Source organism: Notamacropus eugenii, chromosome 2, assembly GCF_028372415.1.
Source record: "Notamacropus eugenii isolate mMacEug1 chromosome 2, mMacEug1.pri_v2, whole genome shotgun sequence".
In the NCBI taxonomy this organism is placed as follows: domain Eukaryota; kingdom Metazoa; phylum Chordata; class Mammalia; order Diprotodontia; family Macropodidae; genus Notamacropus; species Notamacropus eugenii.
The window spans coordinates 60,082,434-60,104,401 of record NC_092873.1 but is presented as its reverse complement, the minus strand read 5'-3'; the positions used below and the strand labels follow the sequence as shown (position 1 = coordinate 60,104,401).

The following is a 21,968-nucleotide window of genomic DNA, read 5'->3' as shown; positions in this document are numbered from 1 at the left end:
AGAAAACCCCAGATGGGGTCAGGAAGATTAGGACAGAACTGAAAAATGACTGAACAACATGAGCTAGGCTCTGGGGTTATAAAGGCAAAAAAATATACATGCTCACAAAGTCTTCTCCCCAAAAGTGCTGCTGCGGCCCTTTGGTGGTGGGAGGGAACCTACATTTTGCTAATCCCTGAACAGGCCTCCAATAGGCTGGGCCCAACTGGGCCTGAAAGAGGAGGAGAAAGACCCCCCCCCCCCAACCCTCCCAGTCCTCCAGCCCCTGATTAGAAGAGCCACAGTGATGGAGAGGAAGGTCTGGTCCCTGGCTACACTGTCAGATTCCCCAGACTGGGGCGCCTTGAATTTTTCTTCACTCGCCCACCCAGGAAAAGGGCTACATTCAGACTCCATGGGGAGGGGAGGGGAGTGACTGATAATTTTAGCTTCAGACGTTTACTGCGGTCTTCGAAATGAGGAAGTGAGATGGAAGTGGCCCCGAGGGGACAGAAGTCAGCAGGACTGAGTAGAAGCTGGGACTTCAGGCAGGAGGACTTGGCTGCACATACCCACGCATACACACATGCACAAAAGCATGCAGGCAGTGCACATAGATGCATGCACACATGTGCACACAGATGACACACTTGTCAACATATCCAGCGCATCGTCACCAAAACCAAACAAAAAGCCTCCCTCTTTCCAATCACTCCCCAGAAACTGAGCTTCCTGGGGACTCGGAGCAAACAGAGTTAAATTCAGATGTGACATCATTTGGGGAAAAAGGGGAGAGCTGCTGAAAACTCATTTTCTAGTTTCTCCTATATCTCTGCTGGTAACATGAGCTTTCCTAGCTGGGTCAAATGCAAGCTTCTTCAGGCTTATTCCCATAGCATCTTACCTTACTTATTAGACACAGAAACATAAGTCTCTCCCCTTCTTCCCCTCCCCCTCCCTTTCCCCTCCCCCTCCCCACATCATCCAACCAGTTAGAGCTGTCTGATTGTCTATTTCCAGTGCCATCAGCGAGAACTGTCTGTTTCCTTGTTTTCCCCCGGACTCTGATGGACAATTCTGAGGTTGTCAACCAGCAACCAGCTATTATCTTTCCTCTTGTCTGAGCAAACAGAGTGTTTTTTACCACCTCATATAGTCTTCATGAGCAAAGAGGCTGGCAGCCAGAGGAGAATATGATATCTCTAAAAATATGGGACTGAATGTCAAAACACTTTCTCAAGGGCACAGCATCTCATGACTTGGGAAGATGAGGCAGCATGGGGTCCCCTTTGGGGTCAGAGGATCTGGGCTCAAATCCTGGCTCTGGGTTCTTCACTATGCATGGGATGTGGGCAAATCCCTTCAGCTCTGAGGTTCTCGTAAGATAAATGATGAGGGAGTGGGTTGGTGGTGGGAGCTTGGACCAGAAGCCCTTAATGCCCTTTGGCCCTATGTACTATGACCATATGGTTAGGCTGGGCCATATCACCATCCTATGGGAGGCTTCATTACACATCACTCCCCTTCTTATGCTTGACAATCCAGGCAGGCTGGTCTCTGAGTTCTTCACACATGGCATCCCTCCTCTGTTACAGAATGTTACAGAATCCCCCTCCTCTTTCAAGCTCAAGCACCACTTTCTACATCAGGGATTTTTGACCTGGGGGCCAAGAACTTTGTTTTCCTCCCCAAATTTGGTAACTATTTCAATATAATCAATTTCCTTTGTAATTCTCTGTATTTCTTTTATTCATTGAAAAGCATTCGTCTGCAAAAGGGCCCATAGACTTGACCAGAATGATACCAAAGGGGTTTGGGACACACAAAAGCACCTTATACTTCACGAAGCCTTTTCTGACAACCTCCCCAACTACTAGTGCCCTCCCCACAACTGCCTTGTATTTATCTTCTATTTAGTGTCTTTACATTTATTCTGCATATACTTAGATATGTGATTGTTGTTTCTCCCATAGAATGCAAATTGTTACATTATTTGTAATCATATCACAACAACTAGTCAAGGTCCGACACATAGTAGGTGCTTAGTAAATTCTTATTTATTGATGGATGATGGTATCCTGTAATGATCAAAATGGCACCTGGAAGGGAGGGATGTTAGAGGTTTTCTAGCTCGATACTCATTTTACAGATCCAGAAACTGAGGCTAACAGTCTTGTACAACAACTTGTCCATGTCACATATCTTCCCCCTCCCCTTGAGCATAGGGACTGTTTCATCTCTTCCCTCTGTATCCTTAGCACCTAGAACTGTAGGTATTTAATAAATGCTTATTTTATAAAATTGAATTGTCCAAGTTCACAAGGGATTGGACCTAGAGCTAACTTATAAGATCATAGATTCTGAGCTGGGAAGGACCTCAGAGGTCAGTAAGTTCAGTCTTGGTATTTTACAGATGGAGAAACTGTAGGCTAGGTGACTTGTTCAAGGTCTCCTATGAGGTAAATGGCAGAACCAGGGTGTCAGCAGAAATCCTCTGCCTCCACATTCAGCTTTTCAGTTGCTTTCCCCCCTTAAATAGCTCAGGCTCACCCTCTCCTACTTAAAGAACCAGCTGACCATTCTGGGGTGCCTTTGTTTATAGAGTATATGGCAGACCTGGCTGAGCAGCAGTCCAGAGAGAAATGCTTGCTGGGGGTCTTTGAAGAGATGGGAAGAGGGGCACAGAGTTATTCTGGGAGTAGAAGTTGGTCAATGATTACAATAGAGGCGGTAAAGCCAAGGTTATTGCTCTCAGTGGAAAGAATGGAGAACTTGGGCCCAGCTGCATCTTCCAAGGACAAGAAACTGGGGGCCAACCCCCAAGAACTGAGGGCTCCTCCAGCTCTGAGAGGGCAAGCTGTGGGGAGTCCTCCACTCAAACATGGGTAGAGATGCCCCTGCACAACAGCCTCTATGAAGGGTCATTCCAGTCTCTTCTTGAAGACTTCTGGGGAGGGGGAATCTCACACACACACACACACACACACACACACACACACACATGCACACACACGCGCTCACACCGCATACTGCACACCGCACACCCACACCCACACATACAACGTACATATTGTAAATGCAGAGTCTTTGGAGGGGGGGAGGGGGAAGAGGTCTAGTAACTCTCTCTCCAGGTGTCTGAACACCTCTCCATTTCTCTTCCTTCCCCCTCCCCCTCCCTCTCTCCTTCCTTCCCTCACCCTCCTGTTATCTCCACTGTCCTTCCTAGAATCAAATGTCATAATACTGCCAACCCCAGGGTCCAGTATAATGACCCTCACTATGGTTGTGTAGAGTCTGCCCCACTGTCTCCCTGTGCTAGGGGAGCACAAAAGAAGGCCAGGAGTACCAGCGTAGCAAGTGAAAACCAGCAACTCACTGGACAGATGAGTCAAGAAAATATAACTACCCAAAGTGGAAAGCAGGGAAAAATTCAGAAATTCATAAAAAAATTCATAAAAAATTCATTAAAAGGACCAAGAGATGTACAAGTGTGAGGCCAGGTCTGGGTCTACAAAGATGAGACAAAGTGAACAGAGCTATAATTAAACGGGCACAATTGGGGCCTGAATCTAGAAGGATACTGATAATATGTCTAGTTCTTCAACAGAATGGAAATGCATAAAATAAAATACATATGATTGCTAAGGAAACCAACCCTATTAGAATACTGTTATTCAAATACTTTTTTTAAAAAAAAAAAAAACAAGGTCATAGGAATCCTGGTTAAGAACCTCTGGGTTGGATGACCTCTAATTCCTTCCAACTCAAGTTCTAAGTTCCCAAGATCTTAGAAGTTAGGGAGGAGTCAGATATGCATCTGTGGAGAGCATTTGCACACAGGAAGCTCCCTATACCTACAAGAAATCTCAAGCCTGGAAACCAAGCCAACAAAAACCAGGTCCTGCAGCTTTGTGAGAAGAGGGCCAGTTTTCTACTTAAGAAAGTTAAGCATTAGGACAGACCAGTGGCAGCTCAGTCCTTCCTTATAATCTTCTGACCTGTTGGTACTTGGAATGCTGCAGAGCAAAGGGATGGGAGTGATGGAGATGTGTACCATGCAAGGTGTGAAAGTGATTGGCTGGGCTGGGCTGGCTTACCCCAGTCTTTAATCGGAGGCATCTGGGCTGAATCTTCAAAGCATTAAGGTCATCCTGGTCTGTTCTCTCTATTTTTGTCTGGCATCTCTCTGCATGGCTCCCCCAGGGCATGTGCTGAACCCTCAGAGATGGTGGGAAGACACTGAGGTGAATGGGCACAGACTCCAGACTCTGCAGTCAGAAGTCAGTGCCTGCTCTGGATCACTCTGGGCAAGGCTCACACTCCAGATTGGCAAAGAATTTTCATGGCAGCCAGCCACAAGTGCCCAGAGGCTTCTAGAAATGTTGGAAGAGGCCTCTGTCCAACTCCCTTATGTGTAGTTTAACAGCTGGCATTCAACTAACCCTTCTAGGCTGGCATTGCTTTCAAAATGATTAAAATCTATTTCTAAAATTATCATTGATCTATTATTTTCACAATATTTTAATTTCCTCCCTCAATCAGCAGGCCATTCTTTCTAAGAAAGAAGAAAAAGGGGAAAAAATGGAGCCCAACAAGAGGAACCCATAATTAACATAATTACCAACCAATACATTCATTAGGGATATGCAGTGTTCTACATCCATTGTCCTCCACCTCAGTAAAGAAACGAGGCTGATTTTCATATCATAAAACACTATTATGTTTATCCTGATCTTTACAGAAACCTGTAGAGTTGTACTGTAGGCATTATCTCAATTTGACAGATCAGGAAACTGAGTCCCAAATTGTTGACCATGATTCATTCAGTGTCATATAGCTAGGCAGGTTTTAAAATCAGTTAGACTGAAAATTTATAAGCTCCTTGGCAAGGGAACACTTCTAAACTACTTGCCTTGGAGAAACAAGGAAACACTGTTGGATCTGGAGTTAGATGAGGTGAGTGGCCTCCGTGACCTTGAGCAGATCACCATCTCTGGATCTCAGTTTCCTCATATGTAAAATGAGGACCTCCCACTGAAAGACCTCTAGGGTCCTTGTTGCTCGTCTATTGGAGGAGACATTGTTTTTCTGCCACTCTGCGGTTATCAGAGAGTAACAATATAAATCCACTTGAGGATCTGAGCTCCTGCCAAGGGTTAACTATGTACTGGGCAGGTTAAAAAAAATGGCACCATCCGCGCCTAATAATCAGAGCCTGACAGACAGGGAAATACAAACACAGGAAAAGAGTGAGAGGAAGGAGAATATATACCAAACTGAGTGAAGTTTCCAAATCTCCATTCCCCTCCCCCAGACTTGTTGGGGAGAAGTTGAAAGGCTGGATTCAGAGGCTGGAGAGACCCAGGTTTGAGTCCTAGCTCTGATACATTAACTGTGTCTCTGAAAGTGGAGCTGATGATCAGAGCTTCCTTCATAGGAATATTGGGAGCATCACGTAAGATTATGTGGGCAAAATACTTTGTAGCTCTTAAAAGTCTGTAGAAATGGTAGTTTTTGATAATTCAGTTCACACTAGGCACAGGATGCTCAGTACTCAATAAAAGGTCAAAGCTTACAGATTGCTGGGTTTGGAATTACTGGGTGAAAAGAATTACTGGTGAAATAATATTATTTAATAATAACAGCTAGCATTTACATAGCACTTAAATGTGCTATCCTCACAACAACCCTGGGAGGTTGGTACCATTATTATCTCCATTTTACAGTTGAGGACCCCAAGGCTCACAGAGGTTAAATGACTTTCCTAGGGTCACAAAACCATTAAGTGTCAAAGGTTGAATTTGAACTCAGATCTTGGTGACTTCAGACCCAGAGTTCTATTTAGCTGCCTCATAAAGTACCAAGCAATGTGGTCAATTAATCAAGCAATCATGTATGAACCATGTATGCCCAGCACTTGAGTGGGACCCAACTAGAAGGCACAGACCAAGGTTCTAAGCTTGGCTGTGTCTTGGTCAGGAACAAGGTCAAATCTCCAGCTTCCTTGAAAGCTCAGTTTAAACATCATCCCTTGTAGACACGCCCCTCCACCTACCTCCAGCTGTTGGTGTTTTCTCCCAGCCCAAGAGGTTTCTCTGTGTCTACTCTATGTCTGCAGCTAGAGCTGCATAATGTGTGTGCATAATAAAATGCAGCATGTGCATTATGTACTCACATATATACACATATGTGCGCACACACATTTTGAGTATCTTTCTATCCATCCATCTAAATGAAGTATGAACTCATTTTGCGGGGAGGGAGGGTACTAACTGGGGGCATGAGGAGATAGCCCCTGGATTGAGTCTTGAAGAGAGTTATGTGTCACAAGAGTGGGCTGTGAAGGAGAGTTTTCTGGACTGGAGCAGGCTAGCAAAGCACAGAGAAGAAATGTCACATCTGAGAAATAGCATGTTGGTCCCTAGGCCTGAATGTACAGGATGTAAGGGGGAATCATGTGAAATCACGAGGGAAAGACAGGTTGAAGCCAGACTCTGAGAAGCTTCGAATACTAAGCAGAGAAGTTGGTATTTTATCCTAATGACAATAGGGAACAAGAGATGCTTCTTAAGCAGGGAGTGAGGTAGTCATAATCACTAAGCATCCGGGGCAGAATCCAAGCCTGGGTCTTTCCTGTCTCCAGGGCCGGTGTTCTGCCCACCAGATTATACTGCCAGTTAAGCAGCTGCTCAGACTACATGAGGGTTAATGAGATGTTTAAACAGTCACATTTCTGTGAGGAACAAGTCTTTTTTCACTTCAAGATGGCAAAGACCCAGAATGAAACAGGAAGCTATGGTGGACACTCCAGCGTGTGGGGAAGATCTGAGCCTCCTCCAAACCCAGCAGACATCAGGAGAGGCCAAGAACAAGATGTCCTCCTTAGAAAGATGGGGACCAATGCGAAGTGCCCATCTCCCAGCAACAGGAAGGAGGTTATAGATAAGTAAATGTTGGTGGGGGGAGGGGAGAGTAGCTGTGTTGGGGAGAACATCATCTACTTTTGAGGAACTGAAATTTGGGGAAGCTGATCTAAGGTGGACCCTGTGCTTTTGCCAACACCATTCATTCCCCTAGGGCTCTAAGGGTTAGAAAGGGCTCAGCTGATCCTGGGAAATTACTGTGTGCTCACCTTGGATTTCCTTGGCTTATACTTGGTAACTGCCGCATCTACATCTTACACGTTTTGTTTACTCTGTATATGCCTCATATATATTTAACATACACCTTGTGTTACTTATATACTTGCGTTTACTTTGTAATAGATATTTGCCTTCACTGCATTTTGAATCTACTTGATGTTTACTTAAATTGTATCTCGTGTTTATTTCAGATTCCCATCTCAGCAACGACCTTTATATATGGCCTCTGGCTTTCTCAATTGTCACTGTTCTCCCTCTCCCAGCAAATTCCTCTGCATTTTATTCCTGATCCCCACCCCCAAGCTGCTGGCCTTTCCTTGCCTCTTCCCTGAAATGATGTTTTTGCTGCTTAATATTCTTTATCTATAAGGCAACAGGAGAAAGTGGCTAGAGAACCTACTTCGGACTCAGGAAGAGTTAGTGTCGAGTTCTGTCCCTGTCACACACTGACTTGTCCCTAGGCCTGGGCAGGAGGAGCCTCTCCCAGTCTAAGACATCTAAAATGATAATCAATAACAGAGAAACTGCTTATGTGAAAGGGGAGAGGAAGTTTTCTTAAGGAGCAATTTCTATACGAATCAAATCCCAGATCTAGGGGGAAGACTGAACTACTTTGTATTTATTTGAACTCGGTTACAGGATCTTAAGGAAGTTTAAAGGACCTTAGAGGTCATTTAGTCTAACCCACTGACTTTACAAAGGAGGAAACTGAGGCCCAGAGAGGTAGAATGCTTTGTCGTAGTTATACAGATAGTAAGTGGCAGAGCAAGGATTTGGACCCAGAACCCCAGGCTCCAAATCTAGTATTCTTTATAGTGTGACCCAGTCCATGCATCTCCCAAGTAGATCATAAGCATCTTGGGAGCTGGGTCTGTTTCATTTTGGTTTTGTATCCCCATTGTCTGGTACAACACCTGGCACATAGTAGGTGCTTAATAAAGGCTGAATTGACTAGTGTAGGTGTTATTTCTCCTTTTTACAGATGAGGAAACTGAGTCTCAAACAGGTTAAGATACTTGCCTAAAATCACCTAGCCAGTGAATGTCAGAAGGGTGGGGGAATTCAAATTCAAGTTTTCACTAATTTCACCAAGTGCTCTTTCCTCTACAGAAAGGACAGGGAATGATCATAAATATGAAGTGCTTACTATGCGTCAAACCTCATGCTAAGTGCAAATAGTTAGGAATAGACAGCAGCATTGGGTAAGATAATTATGTACCTTTGAGAAACTGAAAGATGGGGGTGGGGTGTCTGAGGGTTCTTGCAGAATACAAGCAGGGACACACTGATCATTTGGGAATCAGTCATATTCAACCTCATTAGTTTTTGAGCAAGTCCACAGAAGACTAGACTTGGGGGTCAGGAGAGTTGAATTCCAATCTCACTTCTGTTACTTACTAGCTAACTCACTTCACCTCTCTGAACCTCTGTCTCCTCATCTATTCTATGGGGATAACAATACTTTCAGTGCTCCTCACAGGATCAATGTAAGGATCACAAGAGGTTGTGTTTGTCAAATACATTGGGTTCTATAAATGGACACTTTTATCATTATCCTGTAACCTCACGCTAGGCTTCAGACAGCAAAAGTAGTTTCCTGTGTATGGTTTTTAGCTCCAACAAATATTCTTTCATTGCTTGTTGCCTGGGGATTAGGGGAGGGGCAGAATGTATTTTTCTGAAATATCCTTTCATTCCCAAAAGAATAACACAGGGAAGCTGTTTCACAGAGCAGTTTGAAGAAAAATCTTGTAGAGCTTAAAGCCTTAGAGAGGCAGAATGGGGAGAGGGCTAGCCTTGCAATCACAAGGACCTAGGCTCAAGTCTGACACATACCAACTATGTGATCCTAGGCAAGTACTCAAATTCTTGCTGTCCCAGGTAACTCTCTATGATTACCCTCCGAGAGGAGTCAGTGTGGGAAGAAGGAAGAAACCTGGCTCTGGAGTCAGAGAACCAGGATCCAAATTGTCTCCTTGTATGACCTCAAATCAATCATTTATCCTCTTGGGTTTCAGTGTTTTCATCATAAAAGGAAGGAATTAGAGGATATTGCCTCTAAGGTCTCTTCCCAAACCGTTTGTCTGTAATCTTATAAGTTTCAGAGGATTTCTGTCAATTTCTGTATGAATGGGGGGCGGAGTTTCTATGCTATTGAGATATATTTAGAACCCAAAAAAGCAGCACCTTAGAAAGAGAAACTGTTCTTTTAACTGAGTTTGAATTCCACTTTTGACCTTTGCTAGCTAAGAGTTCATGGACAAGTCACTTCACTCTTTTTGGTCTCAGTTTTTTCATCTGTAAAATATTTGTACCTGTAATATAGGACTATTTTGTGACTCAGATGAGTTCATGTTTATAAACCTAAATGCCTTCTATAAATATGAGTTCCCATTATCATCGTTATCATTATCTTCGTTAAGCTGAGGCAGGTACCTGCATCCTTACAGAAGTCATTGGGCATCTTCAGAAGCTTGCTGGACCCTCTAGCAGCCCCCTGCCTGGTCTCAGCAGGAGGGAAAGGAAGACTAAGCCTTGCCTCACAGGCTCCATATAAATGTGGAGCAAGAAGGAGGCTTTAGAGATCACCAACCCAATCCCTTCATCATACAGGAAAGGAAACTAAGGTTGAGAGAAGTGGGAGGAGTGACTTGTCCAGAGTCACACAGCAAGCTTATCAGGGGCTGTTCATCAATTACTTGGACTTAGGTTCATTCCTTCAGTACAACCTACCTTCATGGTAGACAGTCCCATCAAAGCAAGACCTCATTCTAGAGTGACCCCTGCCATTGTCTCATTAAGGTATTACTTCTTACCCACTTTGGGCCCTTGGTCACAATTCAGAGGTTGGACCAAATGATCCCAAGGAGCATCTTTAGCTCTCAAACACAGTCCCACGATCCTAGGGAGGAGCTCCAGCTAATTATATAAGCAAACTTGCTCTCTGTCTCTGTCTCTCTCAGTATTTATTTACACACACACACACACACACACACACACACACACGTATGTATGTATAAATCAAACTTCTCTGACCTTTAAGGATGCTCATAGTCAGACTCCAGGTTTGTTCCATATTGTTCTCTCTACCCAGCCTGTGTTCAGCCAAAGTCGCTGACTCATTTCCTAAGCTTGGCACTCTATCTCCCACCTCAGTGTCTTTGCCCAGGCTGCCCCCACCCCCCACCTTCCATGCCTGAAATGGATTTCCTCCTCTCCTCTGTCTGTCAGAATCCCCAGCTCATCCCAAAGATTGTCCCAGATGTCACTTACACAAGGAAGGGTTCCTAACTCCTCAAACAGTTCTCTCCCTCTTCAAATGATCAGGTTTCAGGTATTTGTTTATGCATTTGCAGGTTGAATCCTTCCAATGGAATGTAAACTTGTGGAGAACAGGGATCATTTGTTTGCTTGATTTGGGGTAGGAGTGCTTCACATGGAACACAGTGCCTTGGATGTGGTACAGGCTTAATATCTGGGCACCAGATTAGAATGGTTGGGAATGTCCCCTGCCTCTCTGCAGCTACACTGGAGTACTTGTAACATGGTTACATGCTAGTGAGAATAAAGACTGTTTTCAAACACATACATGTGCGCATCCATACAAACTGCATGACTTGCTTTGAGTTTTGTCTCATGAGGTTGGAATCGAGCCCGTCAGCCTTCCACAAGGAGGCCAGCACCTGCAAAGGCTGCTCCTCACACACTCCAGCCTCCATGCAGCCAAGAGAATGTTAGAAATAACTTCTTTTTCCTCCCAGAAGGAAGTGTGGGTCTGAGTCCCCAGAGTGACTCAGCCCCAGTCAGCAAAGGCTTACCACTGGAACCATGGACTGTCTTGACAGACCCAGACTCCATACAAAGCCTTCCACCTGCCCTCCCCTCCTACAGATGGAAACACTTCATCGTCTGTCTGCCCACTGGGGCAGCACTGGGGCTACACTGACCAGGGCTCCTGTGGATTTGTAGAGAAAACATGAGAAATGACTTGTTCCTCTTTCAGACTTTCTAAAAAAAAAAGGAGGGGTGGGTAAGAGATCAGAACAAATGGGGATAGTCTTCCACCCTGGAAAGGAGGGGCATGAGATTCTTATGAAGATGACAAAACAGAAATCCATCAGGCTCTCTCTCTCTCTCTCTCTCTCTCTCTCTCTCTCTCTCTCTCTCTCTCTCTGTCTCTCTCCCTCTCTGTCTCTCTCTCTTTCTTCTCTCCCTTTCTTTCCCTCCTTCCCACCTCATCCCTCTTTTAAATCTATATATTCTTGAGTGGGTTTCAGGAACAAGATGAGTTTGAAACCAAGGTCTTGGGTTAGTTATTGAAAATTTCTTTTCTGTCTTCTCAGAGAAAAGACTCTGCTTTTGCTGATCATAGTTTCTGTCCTCCTTCCTCCAGTTTTGATCTTAATAATGCTTGGAGATCTCTAGGACTATAACATGCTGAATCTGAGTCCTCTTAAAGGCAAATGAATCATTTACACTTTCAGTCCATGCTCTTCTCCACCAAAATCTCTTAGAGCAGGTGACTTAATTTACACTTTCCAAGTGAAGAATCAAGGATTGTAGGGATTGTGTTTCTCCCTCCCTCCACCAGGAGTTGGACAGATGTAGGGACCATTCTAACATAATTTATTTAGGCAAGCATTTCTGAAGTGCTTCCTGTGTGTCAGGGGCTGTGCTAGGCACCAGGGAGACAAAGGCAGGGCCCCTGCCCTCAAAGAGCTTGTCTTCTCTGAGGGGGAAACAAAACATGCTCAGGTAAGTATAACACAAGGTCTAGAGTGTCAGGACCAAGGGGGGGCTTCTAGGATTCTAGGAAAATCTGAGGAAGGAGGACATGCTGCCAAAGAAAGTGGGTGGAAGGGGAGAGACTAAGGGGGATTCCCAGAGAAGGTGGTCCTGGGATTGAGCCTGGAAGGAAAGTGAGGATTCTGAGGAAGAGGAGCAAGTTGATGGTAGGCATGGTGGTCAGCATGGGAGTCTGGAAAGGGCAGGCCAAACTCCAGAGCTGTCCAAGTTAGCTGGAAAGGATCACACTGGGTCCTCTGCTCTAGCACAATCATTCATTCATTATATAGTTAACAGAAAATCTTCTCTTTGCTATACTAGCAGACAATCTGTATCTCTTCCTATGACTGAATGATTTGGGGTGTTTTTTATTTTGTTTTATTTTTGGTGCCTGTAATAACTTCATTTGTATTTCAACCACATTAGTAGTTCCACTGTCTTCTTCATAGGGCAAGACTTACCCTCTACATCCAGGCAAGAAAAAGCAGAAAGGAAGAGGGGCAGGTAGGGAGTCTTTAGGATCCAGGGCAAGTTACTTTCCCTTTCTGGACCTCATTTTCTTCCTCTATAAAATAAGATCGTTGGGCCAGATGGCTTCTAAGGCCCTGTTGGACTCTTAGTCTATACTCTTTGTAGGATTCAGAGAGTTCTGGGGAGAAGAATTCCTCTGTAGAACATTCTTCACAATTTCCCAGTCCTTGCTGATGCTTATTATACAGAGAATGATTTCTACATCTACTACAAGATAAGCACCATGTACTAGTAGGTAAGCAGCATCATGACCTTCCCTCATCATCCATCATTAACCCATATTTCACAAGAGAAGAAGCAAAGGAAACTAAATAAAGGAAATCCACTTCTGATGGTTGCTCAGTTATGCCAGTGGACTCCACCTCTGACACCTACTAGCTATTTGGCCCTGGGCAATTTGCTTAACCCCCTTCATGGGACCCCAGGCATGTATCTAAGACCCTAAAACAGCTGAATTGCTCTGGGGTGGTGGTGCCCCACACCTGTTGAAACCACAGGTCTGCCCCCCAGGTACATATAATATTTGGGACTCTTTGGTAACTCAACACCCATTTATTAAGCATCTACTGTGTCAGTACTGTACTTGGTGCTAGAGACATAAAGACAAGACAATTTCCATCTTCAGGTAGCTAGAGGCCACATTAGGTCATCTGCATAGAACATATGTTTAATAAATGATGGACGGTTTGGGACATATTTTCTATCTACTCCTCTGGGTGCATGCTGTTTTGCTCCAGTAGAATATAAGCTTCCTGAGGACAGGGATTCTTTCCTTTTTGTCTTTGTATCCTAGTGCTTAGCACACTGCTTGGCACAGGGAAGGCACCTGATTAATGAGTGATTCCTGATTGACTCAGGAACTAAAAGTCAAAGGCATGGCAGAGAAACTCATGTGTTCTACAGTTTCAGAGGTTGCAGACCCCAGGGAGGAGAGGGAAACTCAATCCCATAATCTCTTCAAGGTGGTCTCTGTGGAGACAACCAAGGAGGGCACTTTGGGAAAGGGAATTACATCCTTGTTGATTCACAGATAGCTGGGAGGGGCCTTGGCACTCATCCAGCCCAATCCCCTCTTTTTGTAGAGGAGAACATGGAGTATAGAGAGGAAGATGGGAGGATGAGGAGGCTTGCTCAGTGGCACACAGCTAGCTACTAAATGGCAGAGTTCAAACCTGAACTCAGGTGTTTTTCCCGTTGAACCATGCATGCCAATTCTTATGGCATATACATTCTATTTTTATACCATTCATTTGGATGATGACATCATTACTCTAGAGTTAGAGTGGACCCCAGTGGCCATCTAGTCCAACTCCTCCATTTTACAAAGGAGGAAACTGAAGCTCAGGGAGGGGAAGTGATTGGTCCACAGTCACACAGATGGCAAATTGCAAAATCAGGATTCAAACTAACCTCAGACCCAGTGGCAACTTCACTGATGACACCCTGGTGCCTCCACAATCCTTTCAGCTTTAAAGGACCATCATCCTGAGTCTCTCAGCTGGCCCAACCATCTCTCTGTGGTCACCTCATGAGCATCTCTGGGCTTGGACTGGTCCTCAGATGACTCAGGTCACTGCCTGCCTCAAAATCCTCCAATCTTGGCAGGGCTAGCAAGCTACTGGTCTCCCTGCCAGATGCCCTTTCCATCTCAATGAGGGATGGCAGCAGGGTGGCAATGGAGGAAAAGTAGAAAAGGGCCGTAGATTTAGAGCATGGAGCTCATTGAGTCCAATGCCCTCATTTTACAGAGAAGGAAACTGAGGCTAAGGGAAGTGAAGCAACTTGCCCAAGGTCAGAAGAAATGTCCCCTGAGTCAAATCTAGTGCTCTTCTCCTGTGCCACACTGCCCACTGTCTGCAATAAAGTATGGAGACTTCAGAGAATAATGCATGATTTCCAAGGATGACTTTATTATTTAGGTATCCTATATGTATCCTATATATACTTCTTTATGTACATGTCTCCCCCATCTAAGTTCTTTAAAGGTAGGAACTCTTTTTACCTTTTTTCTTTGTTTTCTCAAAGTTTAGCAGAGTGCTTGGCATACGGTGGGTGCTTAATAAATGCTTATTGACTATATGTGTAGCACAGTGCCTAGCACAGGGGTGGGAAACCTGCAGCCTCAAGGCCACAGGTAGCCCTCTAGGTCCTCAAGTGCGACCCTTTGAGTAAATTCAAGATTCACAGAACAAATCCTCTTCATAAAAGGATTTGTCCTGTAAAACTTGGACTCAGTCAAAAGGCCATAGTTCCCCATTGTTGGTGCAGCACATAGTAAGTGCTTAATGTCTCTTGATTATTGGATGCTGTGTAGGCCCAAAACTGAAAGGGATAACAGAGGTCATCAAATGCAAATGCCTCATTTGACAGATGAGGAAACAGGCTCAAGGGTATCACATGACTTGCCTAAGGTCACACAAGTGGTGAAGGACCAAAGGACTGGGAATTTTTAACCCAGGTTATTGAACCACAGGATCCAACAGACCCAGGCCTAGAAGAGACCTTCGATGTCCCCAGGTCTAACTCCAAGTCTCATTTCACAGATGAGGAGACTGAGAGCCAGAAAGATGATATCAGATCACAATGGAGAGCTGGAACAGTTGCTCCAGGAGAGGGGCCTTGGCCAAGATCATACAGTAGAGCTGGGATGGGAACTGAGGTGTCCTCACTCCAGGGGCACAGGGACTACAAACTCACTGGCGCTCCTGCCTCGGGTTTCCTGCGGATAGATAGCTCTGATGGCAGCTGAGGAGCTGCTCTGGGGGCAAGAGCACACTGGCTGTCATTGTCATCTTACCCAGAACATGCTTCAAAGAGAAAAGGAGCAAGGTAGAGTAGGGGGATGGGGAAGAGCAATTCAGCAATATGTAATTAAATATAAAAATATCATTCCCAACCTCATAATAATTGGGACATGGAGACAGTTTTATGTTAACAAGAACACTGAAAGGAGGAAAAGTGTTTCCCCCCCCAAAATATGGCTCTCTTCCCAGAGTTTCCATATTACTAATACTTATCAAGTCACTAAACCTCTCTGGGTCTCAGTTTCCCCTTTTGTAAAATGAGGGGATCATATTAGATGGCCTTTTAAGCTCTAAAACTATGATACTATAATCCTAAGATCACCATGAAGCAGCCCAGCTTCAAATCATTGAAAAATCCAAACTGCCAGTGACCCAAAGGGTAACAGAGACATGGTGGGCATAAGTACCAAAGGTGACTTTTGTACATGATCTGGGTTCCAGTCCTATCTCTGCTACTAATTTACTACCTTTATGACCTTGGGCAAGTCATTTTAACAAGGTGAAGAACTGGAAGACTCACTAGAAACTCACTGGAAACCATCTTATTCAACCATTTCAATTTCCTCACCCATAGAATGCTCTAATTCAACTTTAGTATCATGAAGTTGTGGACTCTTGGGGGCTGTTTCTCCAAAGCAATGCATGAAACTTCCTATCGCTTGTGTTAGTGTTAGTTCATGTGACTTTGCTTTGTTGGGCAAAAACACAGGTAGGTTTCAGATACTGCAATAAAAAGAATTCATTTTCATATGTCTGGAAGAGTATTTTTGGTTAAGTAGCCCCCCCCCCTTTCTTTGTTCTTCATCCTGTTAATTAATTTGAATAAGTTATGCTTTGAGCCTGTGACAGCCTCTGTTTTGATGCCTCTGGGAGCCTTTTCTGGACTGGTGGTTCTACAAGGCACCAGGAAATACTGCCTCCCACTCTCCCCCCTCCAAAAAGGCAAAATCTCCTCTTTGCTGCCTCTTGACACATGTTGCCAGTGGACTAAGTTTGCCATTGCTTCCTTCCTATTCCTTCTGGGAAGGACAGTTTGAAGGGATCCAATAAAAAACAACTGCTGGTAAAAAAAAATTAAATTATAAATTGAGGGAATTGGACTAGTTGACTTCTGAGGACCCTCTGCATGGGCAAAGGTTTATTGATGGTAATACAGGGAGCAAAGGGTAGGTGGACATCCTTTGGCATTTGTGTAGGAGAGCAGGGGGAGATCAAATTGGAGAGGCAGACAGGGCCAGATTGTGACTTGATCTTGGAGGCAATGGGAAGCTATCAGAGGCTGTGTGGGAATGGTGAGACACGTTTCAAGCAGTGTTTTAGGAAGATTTGTCAGTAGCACATATACTAGAGACTGAAGAGAGGAAATGGAGGAAAAGGCAACAGTTAGGAAGACACTGCAATAGTTGTAGAATGAAGTCAGACTCCTCATGCCTCCAGCTTTTAGGGACTCCTCTCCCCAAAGCACATCTCATTCATTTTGTACATATTCTAAATATAATTGTATGAGTATGTGCAGTTTCCAACACAATGGTAGCTCCCTGAGGGCAGAGACCATTTCACTTGGTGCTGCCACAGAGCAAGCACTTAATTAACATATTTGTAATTGATTTCATCTTTGTCTTTGGGTCTCCAGCACCTAGGACAGGGGTTGGCATGCAGTAGATAGATGTCTAATAAATGCTTGTTGATTGATTATCGGCTTCACCTCTGTCTTTGGGTTCCAAGCTCCTGGGCACAGTGCTATTCTCCCTCTGAGCACCTACTAGCATAGAATATCATATACATTCTCAGATGTGATGGTGGTATAGGAAATCGATGCTCAGTTATTATTCTTTGGACATGACCCCTAAGATCCTTTCAAACTCTGAAATGGTTAGCCAAGAATCCTCTGCAAACAGACTAGCACTCTGACCATTTCTGACCATGTATCTCATAACTATAATCTACCACCTCTCAGTGGAGAGAAGATAGGAAAAGACTCAGGAAGAGAGGAGACTTACAGAAGTGGGTCCAGGTGGGAGATGGTAACTGAAGAGGACCTGTCAGGGAGAAGAGAAGGGGAAGCTGGGATATGAGAAGCCATGAAAAGGGAGGCTAATCAGCACATGTTAATTGGTTGAGTAGAAGCTTGTCAGGGAGAGGAAGAAAGCAAAGATAGCACCAAGGTTTTTAATCTGAGGGACTGAGAGAACCATGGTGTCATGAATAGAAATGAAGAAGCTAAGAGGAAGCTTTCTTTGGACAGAAAGATAGAGTTGTTATTGTACACTTGATGAGTCTGAGGTGACTAGATGTTTACACGGAGAGCTCCAGTGGGCCATTAGAGATGCAGAAGATGCATTTTCAAAAGAGGCTGGGGCTAGAGATGTGGACTTGAGGGTCAACAAAGGAGAGATCATCGTTAAAGTCATGAGAATGGGTGAGCTTGCCAGGGCAGAGAGAAGAGAAGACCTTGGGGAATCCTGTCCCTCACAGTGAGGGAGTCAGAGGAGAAAGAGAAGCCACAATTATAGTTTTAAAGCTGAAGAGACCTTAAAACTCCTTTCATCTAACCCCTTCATTTTACAGATTAGGAAACTGAGGTCCAAAGTCACAAAATTAGCAAATAGCAAGCTGGAATATCAAACCTAGATTACCAGGCTCTAAATCCTACAAGTGAGTTTTTAAACTTGAGTCTAAGGCTTTGAATCTACCCCCATTCAACTTCATCTTACAGGATTTGGTCCCAGGTCCTGGCTCCATCACTAGTTCCCTTGGCCTCAGTTTCTTCATCTGTAATCGAGGCAGTTGGACTGGGTAAACTCTAGGGTCTCTTCCAGCTCAATGATCCTATGATCTTGATCACAGAACCAGACTATCTAAGCCACAAAGAATAGTGGGTCTAGGAAGAATCAGGGAAGGATAGTCTCCCACTTGGCTGAGTGAAGAAGGGTCAATGGCAGGCTTCAAATAGAAAGAAGCTTCCTTGAGAAATACTGCTCTGCAAAGCCCAGGACTCTCACAACCCTCCTGATTTCTTCAAGCAGTTACAGAAGAAGAGAATGGACACATCAGTAAAGGCATTTCTCCTGCTTGTGTGACCTTGGATATCTCACTTCCCCTTGGTGTGGTCTCAATCTCCTCATCTCTAAAAGAAAACTAGGTGATCTTTGCAGTCTCTTCCAACACTAGAGTGATGAATCTGTTACCATTTCATTATACAGTACACAGTACTTTGCATACATGAGGCACCTAATTTGTACTTGCCAATTGACTGAGCAAAAACAGTGGTACATTGGGGCAAGGAAGCCTGGGTGGGGATCCAGTCTTCAGCTTCTCATCAGTCTTAATGCTCTTTCTTGAGACAATGTCAGGAGTGGAACCCTCTGAAGGTAGAAGCCTTTGACATAAGGAAAAGGTGAGCACTTTATCCACTAGGTCCCACTACTTTTCTAGTGATAGGAAGCTTCTCCAGTCCTTAGTTTCCTTATCTGTAAAATTGAGGGGGTGGGGTTTGAACTAGATGACCTCCAAAGACCCTTCTAACTCCAAAGTATCATAGATTGTGGGCTCCTGGAGGTCAAGGACTTTGTCTTACTTCTTTTTGTATCCCCAGGGCTTAGCACAATGTGTGACACATAATAGGTGCCTAATAAGTTTTATTGAATTGAATAGCTTAGTTTTAATGGAGGAGAAGCCAGAGGCTCATTTATGTTAACCTGCAAGAAATCCTGAACACATCCATCATCACAGTCAACAACTCGTACACTTCCCAGCCGGGAATCTGGTCCTGGCTGCTCCTCCAATTCTAGTCAAGTCTAGAAGAGAGAACTTCTGTGATAGCTACTGGATGGCTTTTGAGTTTGTTGAAACAAAATTAACGATGGATCCTTTTAGTAATTCACTCAATATCCTTTCATTTCATTTGCCTTTTTTGGAGATAAGAGCACCCTGAGAATTGTTATAGTCAAGGGTTGACAAGAATCAGGGAACTCTCATATCTGAGAATTGGAAGTGATATAAAGACCACCCCCTCCTACTTCCTATCCAGTGCAAGAAACCCCTGCCTTATATCTCCATCAAAGCTTAGATATCTTCTGCTTGAACTTTCAAGATTGGGGACCTCACTATTTGATAAGAGAGTCTACTGTATTCTCTACACTGCTCTTGTCTTTCTAGAGTTCAGCTATATAGAGAGCTCAAAGTCGTTTTCTAAAATTTTGACCCCTTACTCAAAATTCTCTCTCTTGGGGCACCTTGCCTCTTCTGCTTGACTGTCCCTTAGGGATTATAGACACCAACTATGTTTCTCCCCCATCCCAACACTTAACTTTGACAGGTCAGTTGTTTCTCCTTCCCTTCAGTGATCTAAATCCAGTGATTTAGCATGACTTTCAGTCCCCTCTTTCTACTGTACATGTTCTAGATTACAGAATTTTGAGCTGGAAAGGACCTTAGAGATGGGCTAGTCCTACCTCTTCATTTGGATAATGAGGAATTGCCCCCCAATCACACAGGGAGCAAGCAGCCAAGCTCTGGTTCCAACTCAGATCTTCTGACTCCCAAGTTGCTGTTCCACTACAGCCCTGGGCATCGTTATCCTTCCTAAACCATGGTACTCAGGATTGAACACCATACTTCAGATGTGTTCTATTACAGACCTGCTAGAGGGTGCTGCAGGGGATAGAGCACCAGGTCTTGAATCAGGAGGACCTGAGTACAAATCTAGACTCAGACACTTACTAGCTGTGTCCCTTGGCCAGTCACTTAACCCTGTTTGTCTCAGTTTCCTCATCAGTAAAATGAGTTGGAGAAGGAAATGGCAAACTTCTCCAATATCTTTGCCAAGAAAATCCCAAATAGGGTCATGAAGAGTTGGACATGACTGAAAATAACTCAACAGTAACAACAACTAAACAACAACAGGGTAGAGTTTAGCAGAATGACCACCACTCTCCTTCTGGATGCTATACTTCTATTAATTCTGCCTACCATGGTAACCATCCTGGTTACTATGTCACATGGCTGCTGCATATGGAGCTTGTGGTCAACAAAAACCTCCAGCACTTTAAATAAAACACAAACTGCTGTCCAGCTACATCTCCTACTCTGGACTTATGTTATTGATTTATTTAGAGTCACCAAGAATTGGACATGACCAAAAATGGCTAAACAACAACTAAATAGAGAACTTTCCATTTAGCCTTTAATATGTCAACAGTACCATCTCTTTATAGAACTGACCCTTCCCAATCCAAGTTATCATTTCATTGCCTCTCGCATCTCCACAAATGTTTTCTTTGCTTCTTCAGACCCTCACTCTCCACTCCTTTCCTTCATCTACAAAACAATTGTTTCATGAAAGTTTTCCCTCCAAGGACCCAGATTGCCCAGCACCATAATCATAGCTGGGTAAGGGCAAGAAGAGAAAGAAACAAGCCCAGGTGTTTCATTTCCTTTGACCCTGGGCTGTCCCTCTCCTTCCATCACTCCACATTCCCTCAGCCACACTTCCAGCAAAATCATCCATAGAAAATTCTCAACATCTTTTACAGAAATTGTATTTAAAAGTCTACCAAGTAGATGCCATGCCATCTGGCCCAAAGCCTTCTAAGAAAACACTGCAGCTAGAGCGGATTGCATCTCACAGTCATTGAATAAGAAGGCTCCTGGGGATACATTTCCTCCTTATGTTTTTTCTCTTCTTTTCTCTCTCATCTTATATATCTCCCAATCATGAAGAAACATCAAGAATATGGTCTTACCTGGACAGTGAATTTCTCTTCTTCATTGGTAAGAATCCTGTAGGTATAGACACAATTTCGAAACCTGCAACAGATCAGGTGCATCATTAGAACTTGTTTGGGGCAATCCATTTCTTACAGAAAAGGTTAGTCTTTTTGTAACTTAAAGATTATTATTGTATCTCGTACGACAGGGACCAAGCTGAGATGGGAATTTTGATGGGATGTTTCTAAGCACATTCACTTGGAAATTTGGGAGGAAGGGAGGGAAAGAGAGAGAAATAAGCCCTTCTATAGCATTTGCTTCATGTCAGGCACTATGCTAAGTGCTGGACAAATAGGAACCCTGGAAAAGGAGCCTGAATTGTGGAGAAAGGAACCCAAAGAGTCATCTGTCCAGGTCACCTCTAATTCAACCTCTGTACAACTGTCAAAGTGATTTTGCCAAAAGTGTAGGTGTGATGACATCACTCTCCTCCTCAAAACGAACTAACTAGGAGCACCTTCACATTAAAACCTTCACAATCCAACCCCAACCTACCTTTCCAGCCTTACTATACTTTCCTCCTTGTCACCCACACTCTATGTTCTAATCAAACCAGTCTTCCTATTGCCCCTCCTCCATCTCCTTGCCTTGACATTGGCCATCCTCCATGCCAAGGATGCCCTTGCCTTCCTCCCCTCAGCCTCTTGGAGGTGGTTTCCTTCCAAACTAAGCTTCAGCATCTCCTCCTTCATGAAAGCTTTCCTGATGCCTCAAGTTGCTAGTGGCCTGCCATGCATGAACCCTCCTATAAAACTAAGTTTGCATATATTTATATGATCATTTTATTGTTATTATATATCATAATTTTATTTTTATATTATATATTAATATACTTTGTATAGATATGTATATATAGAGATATGTGGGTGTGGGTGTAAATACATACACGCACATACATATGTGTCATCTCCCTAAATGGAAGGTGTATTCCTTCAGGGCAGAAATGTTTCACTACTGT

The 21,968-nt window shown here is 44.0% G+C and overlaps 1 protein-coding gene across 4 annotated transcripts in view; it reads right to left on the bottom strand.

Moving 5' to 3' along the window:
- Window positions 1–21,968, bottom strand: part of INPP5D (inositol polyphosphate-5-phosphatase D) — a 140,235-nt gene that overhangs the window by 92,851 nt on the left and 25,416 nt on the right. For all 4 annotated transcript variants that reach the window (XM_072640530.1, XM_072640528.1, XM_072640526.1 and 1 more), the window contains one exon: window positions 20,986–21,049. In XM_072640530.1, the coding sequence (XP_072496631.1) occupies window positions 20,986–21,049 (64 nt within the window). The remainder of the gene's footprint in view (window positions 1–20,985; window positions 21,050–21,968) is intronic.